The 16,381-nt window shown below is 37.5% G+C and overlaps 1 protein-coding gene across 1 annotated transcript; it reads left to right on the top strand.

The window, feature by feature from the left end:
• The first annotated feature begins 10,587 nt into the window (after positions 1-10,587).
• On the top strand, positions 10,588-16,083 carry LOC131248086 (cytochrome c oxidase-assembly factor COX23, mitochondrial). The gene is made up of 3 exons (XM_058248135.1): positions 10,588-10,746; positions 12,715-12,791; positions 15,817-16,083. Exons 1-3 carry the CDS (start codon positions 10,659-10,661, stop codon positions 15,862-15,864), a joined length of 213 nt encoding a protein of 70 aa, XP_058104118.1. The 5' UTR covers positions 10,588-10,658; the 3' UTR covers positions 15,865-16,083.
• The last annotated feature ends 298 nt before the right edge of the window (positions 16,084-16,381 follow it).

Below are 16,381 nucleotides of genomic sequence, written 5' to 3'. Positions count from 1 at the left end.
ACGCTCAATCCTATACAGGGCACGACGTAATTGGGCCCATCGTATTTATTTAAATCGAAGAAATTCATTCGTGATAAAGAAATTTTGTCATTTTAGATTTGGACCATAAGGTTAATCCAAGTATCATCACGAAACGTATAACCCATCCATCTTTATATAGTGGGCTATTTGGGGTCAACCGACCCTATAGTTAGTCGAATCCATCTTTTTCACAAGAAAACACTTACCCCTTTGGTTCAAATTTGCAATTTTAGAAAAAGTTTACTATTTTTAGCATTTTTTTTATTTATATCTCCTTTGTTTTAGAGTTTTAAAGTTTCTTACTTTTAGAGATTGATTATAATTATGTTAGGAATTTGCCAATGATGTTAATTTAGCTTTTTTATTATTATTGTTTTACAAAACTTACTATTTCAAATAAGTTTTATTTCAATCGAATTAGGACTTCTATTAAGGTTTGAGTCTTTCATAGCTGTGTAATCAAATGCGTCATAATTATTATTGAATAATACAATTTTGAAATTCTCTTTTTAATTGTGTGGATTCAAGACCATCCCATGGATTCAAGGTTTCCTAAAAGAAGATAATGATTTTCTTCACTTTATCTCACATTGTTTCTTGCACATGGAGTAAATGTTGCCAAGACATCACGTTAGCATTACAGAGCTTTTTGGCTACGAGGGCTCTCTATAAGAAAGTGTTGGAGGAAATTTGCTATTGGTCATAGGCTTCTTTCTTGACTTTTCATGTGCACTCAAGTGGGTGGGCTTTAATGGCACTTGTCTCCCAAGCATTGCAACTTAGCACGTGTGAGAGATCCAAGCTAACCATCGTGTGTATCTAGTTGTCATCCTTAAAAGATCAGGTCAGTCTGATTGTCAAGTTGACTTCACTTGTAGAAAATAAGTGGATGCCTAGATGTTGTTGTTCAATGTCTTAGATCTGTCTTTAATATGGTCTGTCAATGACATTGACAGACTACTCGATTCTATCAAGCAGACGTCGATGGCTTTGATAGATGCTCGATCTTGTCGGAAAAATCTTAAAAAATCATTATAGATTATTGGATAGTTTAGATGTTGCTACTTGATTGCATTAAGGGTTCCTCGACGTCATCGACCGGTGTTCGATGTTTATTGATGCCATCGAAGGTACCATTGAAGGCGAGCGCATAATTGCGAAAGTGCACGATTTGTTTCGGGATTAGGGTAATGATTAGGTTCTCTGAACGTACTTAAAGGTTCGAGAGGAACTTTGAAGGGAAAAGCTTAGGCTTTTTTTCTCGGGTCTTTGATCGATAAGGTTTCATCTCTTGAAACTTCATTTTTATAGTGTATTGTCACTTTTGTATCATAGTTTTTTCCAAAATGGGTTTTTCCACGTAAATTTGGACTATCTTCTTATTGGATATGTTTTTGTGATTGTGATTATATTGTTTAGTTCGTCTTTGTGTGCTTCCACAAGTCCCAACAAGTGGTATCGGAGCAAACACTGGGAAGCATATTGAATATGTAAATAATATATCAATGTCATCTAACATGAAGTTCAATATAGATAAGTATTCAAAGAAAAATAACTTTGAACTATGGAATGTGAAGATTAAAGGTATTTTAATTTGAAAATGATTGGAAGATGCACTAATTGGAAAGTGACCGGAAACTATGAAAGAAGAATAGTGGAACAAGTTAGATCAAAAGGCTAAGATTTCAATTCAATTGTGTCAATGGATGAGGTCCTATATAATGTTATAAGAGAGAAGTCTACAACAGATACTTGAGCGAAGTTAGAGAACATTAATGCGAAGAAATTTCTTGAGAATCATTTGTATCTGAAGCTATAGTTGTTCAATCTTAAGATGACTGAGAGGGCTAACATTGAGACCTACATTAGTAACTTCATCAAGCTAGTTTACAATTTGTTGGATGTAGATTCAGGAATGGAGAATAAAGATCAAGTATGCATTCTATTGAATTCTCTTATAAAATCACATGAGTCATTCAAAGATTATTTGTACATCGGTAAGACGACTATTAACGTTGAGATCACTATCTCAATTCTTCAGTCAAAGACAGTGAGAAAGAAACGTCGTAACGTTGGTGCTTTTATACATGTATTGGTTATGAGGGGGAGAAATTTTGAACGAAATAGTAGATATTTACGATTAAGATCCAAATCAAAGTGCAAGGGCAAAGGAAAATTAAAGTGTTATAATTATGACATGTCAGGGCACATGAAGAAAGATTGTATGAATCCTAAGTAAAGGAAGGAGAAATCAAAGAGTTCCTCAATATATGCTGACACTACGAAATATGATGAGGATGTAAGTGGTAGCGACGTGTTGAGGGTCGAATATTACATATTAGATCCCATTTATTACCTAATTTTATGAACATCATATTGTTTAACGGTCCAATTTAATCGTGTTTGTGATGCAAGGTGTATTTATGAGCTGAGACTGAAACAAAATGCTAAAAGCATGGATTTAATGTTCAAAATGCACCAAGGCAAGGGATGGACCCTAGGGGAACAAGATCGATGCCAGAAATCTGAGAAAATCGAGCAACTGAAGTTCAAATGGCCTGAAAGTCGTCCAGTCACAACCCTATACTTAGGGAGTGAACACGACGTATTCACCACATCAAAATCCGAGTATTTCTGCGATGAATGGTTTTTATATAAGGTGGCTTCGTATCACATGACTCCTCATATGAGTTGGTTCACTAGTTAGAGTGAGTGCAATGATGGTCGGGTATTTATGGGCAATAACAATGTCTGTAACGTGGTTGGTATTAGATCGGTACACATTAAGATGTTTGATGGCATGGAACGTATCTTGATTGATGTGAGGCATGTTCCTGATTTGAGAATGAGTCTGATATCTATGGGTGTATTTGATGCAATTGAGTGCACACTCATTGGATTCGATCGTGTCCTTAAGGTTTTAAGGGGGCACTCGTAGTCATGAAAGCACAGAGAAATGGTAATTTTTACGTATCCATCGGAAGCACTCTATCAGATGGAACTGCAATAGCTTTAATAATTCCACGTCTACACACGCCTAGGCCACACAAGCAGGGCATGAAGGTACTTTCTAACCGTTATCTAATTTCAATTTTAAAATGTAATGATTTTATTATATGCAAGTACGATATATATGGTAAAGAATCAAGGTTGTCTTTTAAGTATGGGATATATGTATGTAATGAGTTTTAGATTATGTACATTTTTATGTATGGGGGCCGTTGCCCATAGTTTCCGGTGGAGGGTCATCCTAGTTTGTTGTGTTAATTGATGATTATTCCATAAAGGTGTTGGTTTATTTTATGAAAAGTAAATCTGATGTTTTCACTAACTTTAACCAGTGGAAGGCAGTGGTGAAAAAACAGACAGGGTGAAAAATGTGAAAGTGTTGAGGACAGATAACGGTGGAGAATTCACGTATGAGGAATTTAATCGGTTTGTAATGATGAAGGGATCGTGAGGCATAACACAGTGTGTCACACACCAGAGTAGAATGGTGTGGTTGAGTGGATGAATCAGACTCTACTGGAAATGACTCAATGCATGATGAGTAATGTTGGATTGGGTAAGGAAATGTGGACTAAGGCCATTAAAACGACTTTATTATTTAATGAATCGGTCATCTTTTACAGTTATAAATTATAAAATTCCATAGAAAATGTAGAGTGGTCAGCAAGTAGATTATTCAGGGTTGCGGGTATTTGGTTGTAATGCTTACTCTCATGTAACATTAGTTGAGAGAGATAATCTACACCAAAGGCTAAAAAGTACATCTTTGTCGGCTATGACAGTAGTGTGAATGGTTATAGGCTACATGATTGAGTCACATGAAAAATTATCCTTAATTGCGATGTCAAATTCGACGAAGGATAATTGTTCCGTAAGAATGAGCACAGGGAAGTAGAAAAAGTTAATTGTGGACGTTCAGATAGATAGAGATATGGCACAGGCTGATACTGAGACACATGTAGAGATACAAGAGTAGGCGGAGCAGCCACTTGTGAGAATGAATCCACCAAGGGATTATATCCTACCGGCAAGATATGATAAAGAATCGAATGTTGCATTAGCCCTCATTATCGATGACGGGGATTCATCTACTTTTTAGGAAGCTCTTGATGATGTAAATGTCGAAAAGTGAAAATCAATGATGCATGATAGGATAAGATTCTTATATAAGAATGAGACGACAAAGACATGAGAGCTGGCGGAGCTTCCATCGCCTGTAACGAGATCTGATGCAAGTGAATCTTTAAGAAGAAAATATGATAAGTAGAAGGCAATGTTTGTAGCAAATAAATATGCTCATAGAGAATGTGTCAACTTCACCGATATCTTCACGTCTGTAGTGAAGTATTTATCAGATTCGTATTAGTACTGGTTGCCCAATACAATCTCAAACCAAAACAGATGGATGTAAAGACCACTTTCCTGCATGAGGAATTGGAAGAGGAGATTTACATGAAGTAATTATAAAGTTTCGAAATACAAGAGGTAGAAAACAAGGTTTGCAGGTTAAAGATATCATTGAATGGCCTGAAATAGTCGCCTAGGTAGTAGTGTAAGAAATTTGATTTTTTCATGATAAGTTAATTTTTTACCAAGAGCGAGTATGGTCATTGTGTCTATTACAAGACGCTGAGTAATGAGAAATTCATTATCTTAGTATTGTATATATGTTGATAACATGCTTATCGCCAGTCATGGCATGTTTGAGATGGGTATACTGAAGACTTAACTATCAGGGACATTCAAAATAAAAGATATGTGGGCTGAAAAGTGGGTTCTCGGCATTGACATACGCGGAAACAGGAAGAGGAGCAGATTATGGGTTATCGACATTGACATACACAGAAATAGGAAGAGGAGCAGACTATAGTTATCTCATATTAAATATCTCGAGAAAGTATTAGCAAAGTATAGGATGAACAAGGCAAAGTAGGTTAGCATTCCTTATGCGGCTCATTTTACACTTTCTTCTAAACAATATCTTGAAACAGATGAAAAATTATATTATATCTCATGTGCCTTATTCAATAGCGATTGACAGCTTAATGTATGCTATGGTATATGCGAGATTGAATATTTCATATGCAGTAGGTGTTGTTAGCAGATACATGTTTAACCTCAATAAAAAATACTGGGAGGCAGTGAAATGGCTACTTCCATACATTCGAGGTATGCAGTACTACATATTGATACTTAGAAAACTAGGAGATAAGTTGATAGGTTATATGGATTCTGATTATGCGGGCATTGTGGATAACAAAAGGCTGACTTCCGATTACTCGTCTGTATTAGCAGATGGAGTGATCAGTTGGATGTCGAAGCTTCAGTCCGTGGTGACTCTTTTCACAATCGAAGTCGAGTATACGACAGTAATGAAAGTATTCAAGAAAGTAGTTTGGTTGAGGAGAATGTTAAATCAGTTGGGGCATTAGCAGGAGTTTGTGCCGATTAATTGTGATAACGAAAGTGCGATCAATTTGACAATGAACTTAGTTTATCATTTTAGAACTAAATATATTGATGTGTGTTATCATTTTATCCGACATGTGCTAGAGTAAAGATGCATTACTCTTGACAAGATCTGTACAAGCGTGAATCTGACAGATATACTTACCAAGTTGGATCTTGAAGATAAGTTCAAGTTCTATGTGACTTATTTGAGTCTGACAAAGATAGAGTGAAGACGTGCACGAAAAGTAATAATTTTAGATCTATGGTGGAATCAAAGTAGAGAGAAAGGATCGAATACGGGAAATAATAAATGAAGTGAGAAGATTGAAGACATGGTAGAATTGTTATCTAATGTCTTGAATTTATTTGTAACAGGGTCAATGACATCGACGGACTACTCGATTTTATCCAGCAGATGTTGATGTCATCGACAGTTGCTCGTTTCTAAATAGTTTAAAGGTTTCTAGTCAATGACAATGAGGGTTCTTTTTTGTTATTGACTGATTTTTTATGTTGTCGATGCCATCGAAGGTACCATTGAAGGTGCATGAAAAATTACAAAAATATGTGATTGTTTTCTATTTCGGTTGCGATAGTTTATATACTATGTGTAATCAGAATTAGGGTAAGGATTATGGTTCTCTAAACGTGCTTAAGGGTTTGCGAGGAACTTTGAAGGGAAAATGCTTGGGCTTTTCTTCTTGGGGCTTTGATCGGTGGTGTTTTCATCCCTTGTAACTTTGTTTTCATTGTGCATTATTACTTTGTGCAGTGGTTTTTTATCAAGAAAAATAAAAAATCATATAAATTCAGATTATCTTCTTGTTGGATTTATTTATATGATTATGATTATCTTATTTAACTCATTTTTATGTTTTTCTGCGAGTCCCAACAGATATACAAACAATCCATTTGTAAGCAAGCAACCAGTAACTTCAGAGACCCGTGTTTCTTTTTATTCCAACCCAAGAACCTCTCAAACGTGTTGAATGGCTTGGATATCACATATGTGAGCTCCACACGAAAGTGACACCTTTAAATCATGGTACTATTGTGAATTGGGAGAAGATGCCTTGGGGCTAGAACAAATTGTAGAGCAATGATGCTACATTACATGTGTCATGGCATGGCTATCTTCCAACTAGAGTCGTCCATCAAGTGAGACCCTCTATTGATTCAAAATACTCACAAAGATGATGACCCTAACTACCTCAAGAGTGGCCTTCAAATCTACAGTGAAAATAAAAAGAACTAATGGTTAGCATTAAATACTGGAAAGTAAAGAGAGTGATGGTTGTCATCTTCTGATTAGTATGATTTTACTAACATCACGTTCATCTACTCCATTCATGGTAATGCCCACTAGTTGAACATTTCAGATCCACAGATTATCCATTCGCATGTAATGAATGAAGATGGCGTTGTTGGTAGACCGTTGCACTTATATATTTATTTGGTGATATTGATGTTTTTGTTTATATATATATATATATATATATATATATATATATATATATATATATATATATATATATATATATATATATATAAAATTGTTTCATGACAATGTATGCCCATTAATTTTTAAGTCGTCTATTATCATGTGGCCAATATTAATCAATTAAAGGAGTTCATGCCTGCCCTTCCCTTTGATCTAGTGAAGGAGCTAGGCCGTGGCAGCCGATTGCCATATTGGCCATTCCGTGGTCGTAAGCAACATGGCATATTGATGGTGGTCAATGCATGTCCAACCACTGTTAGAATTTGAACGGTGGACGATTTTGGAGTAGATGGGGAGGCGCCTCTTGTGAAGTTGTAGGAATAAGATGATTTTTGTTATTGTTCGCCCCCATGTTAGCCATGACCGTGTGGTTCATCTCCGTTGTCCTCGCTGTTCCTCATCTCTGATGGCCTTAACCGTTCATTCCATGGCAGCTGACTGGAGCATTGGGTTTTTTCAACTGGGCATGTACTTTTTATCTTGGGATTTTCCTTCAATAGCCCACTGGTGATTAAGGCCCCTGATTATTTGCATGTACTGGACCTAACCCCATACTGTCTGTGGACAACACTAATCGCCCTGAATGCCATGAGTGTTACATCATACCAGGCTTTTTCGGGCCGATCATTGGTAATCAGGTGATCTGGACCCCACATTCCAACAGGCCATGATGCTACTATAATCATGCTCCAGTGCTTTGCAATGCTTGATGTTGAATCCCATGCGGGTTATGGTAGGTTTTCCTTAAGGCCCATGTGGGCAATGGTTTTCCATTGTGGGGACCGCTGAGGGATATCATGAAGAAACAAGGGTCTAGGGCCCCTACATATATGTGAGCAAGATCACACACGTACCAGAGAGGAAGGGAAGGTATGATGGTTTTATGAAACCATTGATGATGGACCATGTGGTGTGGTGCATTGATCATCAACCCCACGTATTTTCCATTTGTGTGGCTCGTGTGGGCCCATCATGATGAACATGAGAGGACATCAACTATATCAAATGCATGAGTATGTACTAAGTATTGACTAATTAATCATGAGGATTATGTTTCATCATCTCATTAAGCATCCATTGGTTGGATCAAAGATCAAGTAACATATAAAAATCAACCATTGAAAAGAGATTAACAGAAGCTCTAAGGTAAGATCAATGATCTAACGGTTAAATCGGTCAACAATAAGATCTAACCGCTTTTTCTTATGTCCCAACAGTGTAAATTGGCCAAATGCTCGTAGATTACCAATAACAATAATGTATTAGAGGAAACCAACTTAGACTTGCATTACACATGAAACTTTAATAGGAACCATTAGCTACTATTGCAATAGGTGATTGGTGATCATTGGCCCAAAACGGGGATTATCCCCCCTTTATGCGTATACATTATAATCACAAATTAATGTATTAAAATATTTTAAATTATTATAGATTTGTGAAAATGACTACAAAACACAATTAAAGATCCTAACAATGATAAAAATTAGATTGCGCTAACTTCTTCGCATGAATACACAAGATGATCTTATTACTTATTGCTCTTTGAGCATAACATTCATTATGTTTTTAATGATATATTGGTAAAAGGATTGTCTGTGTTATAACTACTTACAGAAAATGGACATGGGAAGACACTTTAGCTAGGTACACTCAGAAGCATATCCATTTCCAGGTTTTGAGTCCTCCAAATGTAGTTGGAGGCACATTGTATGCTTATAAGAATGCCTTTAAGAAATACTATCTAATTAAAATCATTTAGATGATCTTTGAAGTGATAGAAGTATGGATACTTTTACCGATAAGCAAAAGATTCAAACTGTAATAAAGATTTTACTAGATCCTTAATGATTATGTTAAGACTTTCACAAATCTAACCTGTCATTTGAAGGTGGCAGTGGGAAAATGTGGTACTAAAGCTTTAGCTATTATCGGCATCCCCAGCCTCACAAAGGTAAGGTAAGAAAGAAAAAGAGAAGTAAAAAACACAATTTTGTATTTTTACTGAAACCCTAGAAACTTGCAGCCAATCAAACCTAGCATCCTAGAAAACATGTGCTCCTAAAACCTGGTCTAAATCCATGACGGCCGCTAAAAGTCCACCAAACTCTCCAAATCCAATCCAAACTGACCCCAAGGGTACAATGGGACCATCTGAATGTTAAAATAGGGCAAAAACGACCTCTCCATGTGAGTGGAAAATGGATTTATGCCATAGCCAATTTTCTAACCCGAAGTTATCACGTCGCCCCACGATGCAGAATGTCAACAACACCATGGGGTTTGAGTAGGATAGAAGATTGGAAATTGAATTTATGTTTCCTCATGGCCATTGGAGATGTGCTATGAAAAATCAAAATTTTGCCACTCTTATACTCCATTATACATTGACCTTATATATTTTAATCTTTTATTCATTCACATGACTTAATTTATATGTAAAACATGTGAGGTTTTACCTTCAAGCCTTTGACTCTTTTGAAATTGGACAAGACAACCATTGGCCAATGGATGATTATAGTCAACCCAGCCTCCATGCCCTACCACACCAAGCTATCCAAACTGTCTAAGACTATACGAATCTCTCTTAACCAGAGAATGTCGAATCTCCTCTACCTCCTCTCACATATTCTGAAAACATAAGCATATGCACAACAATTCTACTGACTTGTCATTTGACTGCTACAACATCTTCATTCTCATACACCCCTTACAACACTTGTTTTCATTTTCTTTTCACCACCTGGATGCCATCTATTCATTTTAACTAATCATTTTAAGGCAGAAACCCAAAAAGTGATAGATAAAAGGCTTAAGCAGCCACACGGGATCGTACCCCTACTGTTGAAAATTTATGAAAGGCTATAAAAATTTAAAGTAAGAGACCGAAAAGATGGCAGATCTAAGTTTTACTTTCATTCATGTCTACGTGACCTTATGAACAGCGGGCCCTAATAAGCTTTCAGTGGTGGGTCATTATCACTGCGTGGCCAACTCGAGTCTTGGATATGCCTCTTTTTGGGCTTTGCCTTAAAATGATACATGAAAATGGATGGACAGCACCGTCTACACCACAGTGGCCCCCACAAAACTCCTGGGTAGGACACAATACGCGCCTGTGTAGGGTTGTACATCGAGTCAAACCGAGTCGAGCTGTCCTCAGCTCGACTTGGCTTGGCCACTAGCTGACCGCAACTCGAATTCAGCTCGGCTCGGTCTTTGAGCCTGACTGGCTAGCTCGGCTTGGTTTGGTAAGCAGCTCAGGCCAGCCACACTTGGTTGAGTCATTTTATCAAACACTTGGTGAGTAACATTAACATCCAAGTAACCGAGTCACCAAACTGGTTTGATCCGAGTTCGATTCAAGCTGGGTTTGATTCCATTTGAGTCGAGCTGGGGCAGCTCGAACTCATTTTTGAGCTCAAAAAATCAGCTCGACTCGGCTTGAACCAAGTCGAATCGAGCTTTTCGAGCCGAGTTGAGCAAGCTAGCTCGGTTCGTGTACACCTCGGCCTGGGTCAAGGCGCGTTCATGGTCGAACCCACCTGATCAGCACACTGGATGCCTCCCACGTGCACAAAGTTGGCACGTGTAGAGGATCCTCCCTTCTATCTCTTTCGCTCGCACCTCCCGACTTTCTCAAGGGGAAGTAAAAGGGAGGTGAAAAATAGAAGAAATGGCGACAAATTCTTCTCGAGCGTACCCAAGCGCTTCAAGAATCTCCGACTCCCCTTGTTATCCTCAATATTCAGCCTCTCTCAAATGTAAGACTCTCTCTCTTTCATACCAAAACTTCTATCTGTCGCATGATTTTTGGTGGCCCACTTCCCATTTCGATCACACGAATCCGTTTTGAAATGGATCCGTAGTATTCTTTCTATCTTTCTTTCTCATCATTGTCACTTTTTCTCTCTGGATTTACAGTTACCAAGTACTGATTTCTGCAATTTTCAGTTTTGGGTATGTGAATTTCGGTTGTGAATCTTTCTCAAAACTTGATTAAGGTTGTGCTGGTTGCACCAAAGTTTATGAAATATCATGACAATTTCACAAAATTAGACTTGTTGTTCATGAAATATCATGAAAATTTCACAAAAAAATTAGACTGCTTGATCATGAAATATCATGAAATCTGGTGCAGCCAAACGCAGTCTCAATGATTTTGGGTGAGTGGAACTATCGATGGGCATTGCCAGAAAGAAAATATAGAAAAGCCTTATCGTAACAAAATTCTGTAATCTACCGTTTTTTCTTTCTCTGTTTTTCTTCCCTATCTGATCACTAGTATGCGAAGATAAATCTGGTATGATTGAACCGATCATGGACTTTAAGTTGTTTTATGCCTGTTAATCTGCAAAGGAATTTGGATATTGGATTATGTGCATGTTAATGATGGTCATGGGCATGCATTGAAAAATTCTAGGGTGTGTTTGGATGCTCGAATTGAACTGAATTGCGACAACCCAATTCAATAAAGTGTAAATTACCGAAGTGATGCTGGCTGTACACTGTTGATAACTGGCTGGCGTAGTTGAAAATTGCTTGTTTCAGGTCCAATTTGAAAGACATGGAATAGCAATTATGGGCCTTCTTTTCATTATGGATTGAAACGGCAGCCGGCCACTTCTTTTGTCATTTCTTCTATACTGAATCGGATTATGATCATTCCATTCCATTGAGCATCCAGACATTCCCATTAATTTAAATTGAGATTGCAGCCAGGGAATTCATCCATCCTGTGAGTCTAAGATGATTTAGTGGTGGGCCGGCATATATGACTAGCTTAGAAGATAAAATAAAGAGCAATTCCAAAAGATGATATCCTGTTTTAGTTGATAATTATTTGGCTACTCTAAAAGTAGCCTATATGGAAATGGATTTGTAATTGTGATCTTTTCTTGTGTTTGGTTCTGTGGAAGTATTTAGAAATGGTTTCAAGAAAAAGAGGCGTTTTTTGTTTTCTTCATAAAACCTAGCTTGTGAACTCCAGGGAAACATATTCCCTCCCAACAGTCTAATTTTTTTAAATTCCCTCCGTCCCCACACCCAAACACAGTGTCCAAAATCCTTAGATTATTAGTTTCTCAATACCTAAACATAATTAACAAAATATCTTTCTCATAGAATGATTCCTAGATTCCAAGGAGGCAAACAACTATAGAATTTTCATCACTTCATTTGGTTTATATATGCAGGGTTTTGGGTCTTGTTGTCAATCATTATAACTGATAAGACATGATTGCCTTGTTTTGCTATTATTGCTATTTCCACTTTTGTTTCTTTCATGGAAAAATACATGAAAACTCTCTCTCTCTCTCTCTCTGTGTGTTTTTTTTTTTTTTTTTGCCGTTACTACCAAAAAAAGAGTTTGTGGATTGCATGCATCCGCAAGGATTAGTCTCACCTTGAAAAGACGCGGGGACACCCTGTCATAATAAAAAAAAAAAACCCAATCCAGTGATCTCTAGTAAATTATTTTAATAACATCACCGAAAACAAAAGATTTCCATCCTATTTCTTTGATAGAAAAATGCATGGAAACTCTTTCCTCACAAAAAATCGAATCCAATGATTGCCATTAAATCCTCACAAACAGGCTTTCATTGGTTACCAGTGCTATTGAATTTGTCTTGAATGAATTTTGTGCGTCTCTTTCTTCTTTTGACCTCTATCCCCAGCTTCTCCCCCCTTTTTCTTGTTTTGCATTAATTATCTGGAATGAGAATTTGCAGGCCTCGAGGAATCCAACTCTGATAAGAGCAAATGCCAGCACCATTTTGATGTTTACAAGGAATGCAAAAAGAAGGAGGTAAGGCATCTTCGTTTTCAAGTTCAACTCAATGCTACTTTTTTCATGGGTTAAAATTTTATGGAAGTAAAATGAGATGGGATGAATAAAGAAACAGTGCTGGTTGAAGCTAATTCTCTTTCCAAGGGATTGCTAGAAAGTAGTCAACCACAATATAAAGTGGATGTGCATATGGGAACTCAATGCAATTTTGTTCCTCTCGTATTTGGTCTACAAAATACTGATTTAGTGTGTAAATAACTCTCTTTGGAATTCCAAAAAGAAGAAGAAGAAGAAGAAGTTTTCCTTGCTTTGTTAGTTCGATGCTTATGAGGCACACTTTTGTCGTCCCATCTTGGACAGGGGGTTAAATTCTGAGAGACCTGAAAGCAAACATAGCTGATAGCTTCCTGTTTTTGTAACTGAGGATGTAAATTACTATATTACTAGTAGAAATAAGAATCAACCAATCAATAATCATAGCCTTATCATAGTTATTTGGGGCTTGCTTTAAAAATCCTGTTTTGCCGATGGTCATGATTCGAAACAGGAATTATAGTGATTCCTTAGCAAGAGTGCAACAATCGGCTGCCTACCTGACACCAACTTGCTTCCTTTACTTAGGCCTGGGACCAGCTTGCGCATAGCTGTGAGGCAGAGTTCAATGTTTAATGCAAATGAGCTTTTGTAAATGCAAATGAGGAGTTTTATTTGGCTTGGGGAAAATAATTTTTGGCTTGAATATCATAGGTGGTGTTGTCATGTCATCTCTTAGGTCACTTGTGGTCTAGAATCTAATTTGCACATCTCAGCATCATTTTGATTGTGGTCCTGTACATGCTAGAGAATGACTTGTCACAGCCTTAGTGCTTCCCTAGATGTAGACCATGCGGCACTCGTATTACAGTCCCAAGTGCTATGCACTAAAGCTTATTAGAATGCAAAAGAGACAAGTGTATGGAAGAACACCTTGTATTCGCTAGAGCTCCAAACTACAGATTCTCTTCGCTTGGTTACAAATGAGGCTCTCACCTCCTTATATAAGACCTAAGAAGCTACTTGAATCTATACATGCATGCCAGGAGTGTGCCAAATTGTACTCATCCAATGGCGAAGAACCATCTAGAAAATTTATAGAATATTCCACACTTCTCTATTCAAGACCCCACTAACGTTCTCTTAAAATTTTCAGAGATCTCTAGACAACTCTACATAATTCTATGCAACTTTAGAATTCTCTACAGTCCTCTACGTTCTTCTACACTATTTTAGAACTCTCTACACTTATGTACAAAACCTCTCTAGTCTAGAAGATGGGCATGAATTAGGTTAAGTGAAGACTTAGGCCTGTGAGAATGATCTGTCCATGACAGACTGTAAGAATGGGACAAGTGGTTTTATTTTTAATAAGCAAGCATGAATATTGGTTGAAGACCACTGTTGCCATTAAGTGCAACCAAAACCTTTGCTTCCTGTGAGATAAATGTTAATATGGTAAACTCAGCCAGGTCAACTCGATTTGGCAAGATTTAGAGCCCTTTCATTAGAAAACTCGAGTCTGAGAGTGACTTGGGTCAAGTCACCTGCCTTGACATATCAGTTTTTAATAAAACTGAAAAGGCTCAGGGGGTTGAATCAAACTTGCAACCTCAGAGAGAGGGGTGGACGCTCCAGCAAGCTATGGAATAGTTGGCTGTTCATATTCTTATTTTATAATACTTATATAAATAACTATTTTCTAAATATACATTGCTATTCCTAATATTTTTAATTTATAATTAATTAATTATTAAATATCAAGTCGAGTCGGGTTGAGTGTCCAAGTCGACCTACCTGGATGAACACCAAGGAGAGTTGCCTTTTTGAGTTTTTCTAAACCATTATAGTGAGTGAAATACGTATGAAACTTAGTGCTGTATATTATTGTTTAGTTAAAGAGTAAATCTTATAAATCTGTTGAGCTATGCATTTATCAATTAGACTTCGTTGATTCGATAAAACACATCAACAAGTAGTTCAACCTACGCAATCATAACCCTATTATGAGGCAAGCACTTAGGTGGTATGATTCTGTTAAGAGTGGCTTTGTGTGGGTCTAAGCCTGAAACCACACGTTTGGGTCTCGAAGTTCATATGGTGGTGGAAATGCAGTTTGGTTTGATGTATGGTAGCATAGAGCTTTCAGTCAAGTGCACGACCTCATGCATCATCAGAACTGCAGACGTGGCACCATTTCTGCACGACCTGTGTCGACTTTGCTGCCTTACCAACGAGTTTTGGGAAGTTATTATGTGACTGCTAGATTGGAGCTGCCATATGGCGATTTGTTGATAATTTCAGAATTCTGAAAATCCCTTTCATTTGTTTTATTGGTAGAACATTGGAAAAGTTTTTCAGTTTCTTGGTCAGGGTTGTTCCATTCTCCTCACCCCTTTGCCGGTGTGGTGCTGGCATTAATTGTATTGCATTGAAGTCATGGATTTAATATTCAGGGCTTGCATTTCAAAAAAGAAAGATAAACAATCCCAAAAACTTGCGGCTGTTAGTGGGTTCTTTTATGAGAAAAGCAGCCTTCATAAAACAGCTCTCTAAGTTTGCTACTGTCCCAAAGTATTTAGTATTTTGGTGCATTCTCTTTTCTTTGATGACAAGATGTCCCAACTAATATGTAAAGATTTCAGTTGATGGGAATTATTAGATCTTTGACCCATTGGCATATACACTGTTTATACTTAGGTTTTGAGTTTGTGCAAGTGGGGACCATGGTTCTGTGATCCAGACTGTTGTCTGCTGTTGGGTGCTGCTTTGGATGGACCCTATTCCAAACATCCATCAGATTAGAATATCCAATCAGTGATGTTTTCAGAGTTGGTTCATCCGTGGCTGGGCCCAACAGAGAAATGGTCTGGATCACTGAACCATGGGCCCCACTTGTGCAAACGGAAAATCTGAGCTTGCTTTGTTTAATAGATGACTTAGTTCCATCTGCAATGCTGCTTTATATTTTTCATTTTCATATATTGCTTTTCCTTTTCTCTATCAACAGAGGGAAGCCCGATTAGAACGCAACAGCAAGAGATCGTTCTTTCAGTAAGAGCAAACATTCCACACCAGAAATGATAGTGATGTAATAAGGTGAATGATGTCTTCCAATTCTTCCTTTCCAATGTGGGTAAATACAAGTTTCACATATTCATGGTGCGACGCTATTTTTCATGTTGTGCTATGGGCGTCCATTTCCAGTTTGGACGTAGAGATGAAAGTCACTCTTGCTACTTTGTGAGTCTTAGTTCTGAAACGGGTTTTGATGCAACCACTCCTCTTGCAAAAACATGCAGAAAGTAGCAGAGAGGACTGTGGTACTACATATTCATGCACTGACCATGTATTAGAGGAATACTTTTCTTGAGAGAACAGTAGTAACCTTTGTATCACCATGGCTTACATATAGGCGGTTAGGAAGAGAAATACAGCAATGTTCACATTCCGGTTTTTTTTTTTTAACACACGCACCCACACCCCACACACACGCACTCACACCACAGTGGGATTTCACTACAATGGGTACTCGAACCCATAACCTTGTGTTGAAACTTTTGTGAGTCTACCAC

The sequence above is a fragment of the Magnolia sinica genome, chromosome 6 (genome assembly GCF_029962835.1).
Source record: "Magnolia sinica isolate HGM2019 chromosome 6, MsV1, whole genome shotgun sequence".
In the NCBI taxonomy this organism is placed as follows: Eukaryota; Viridiplantae; Streptophyta; class Magnoliopsida; order Magnoliales; family Magnoliaceae; genus Magnolia; species Magnolia sinica.
This window is presented reverse-complemented; position numbering and strand designations above follow the sequence as displayed.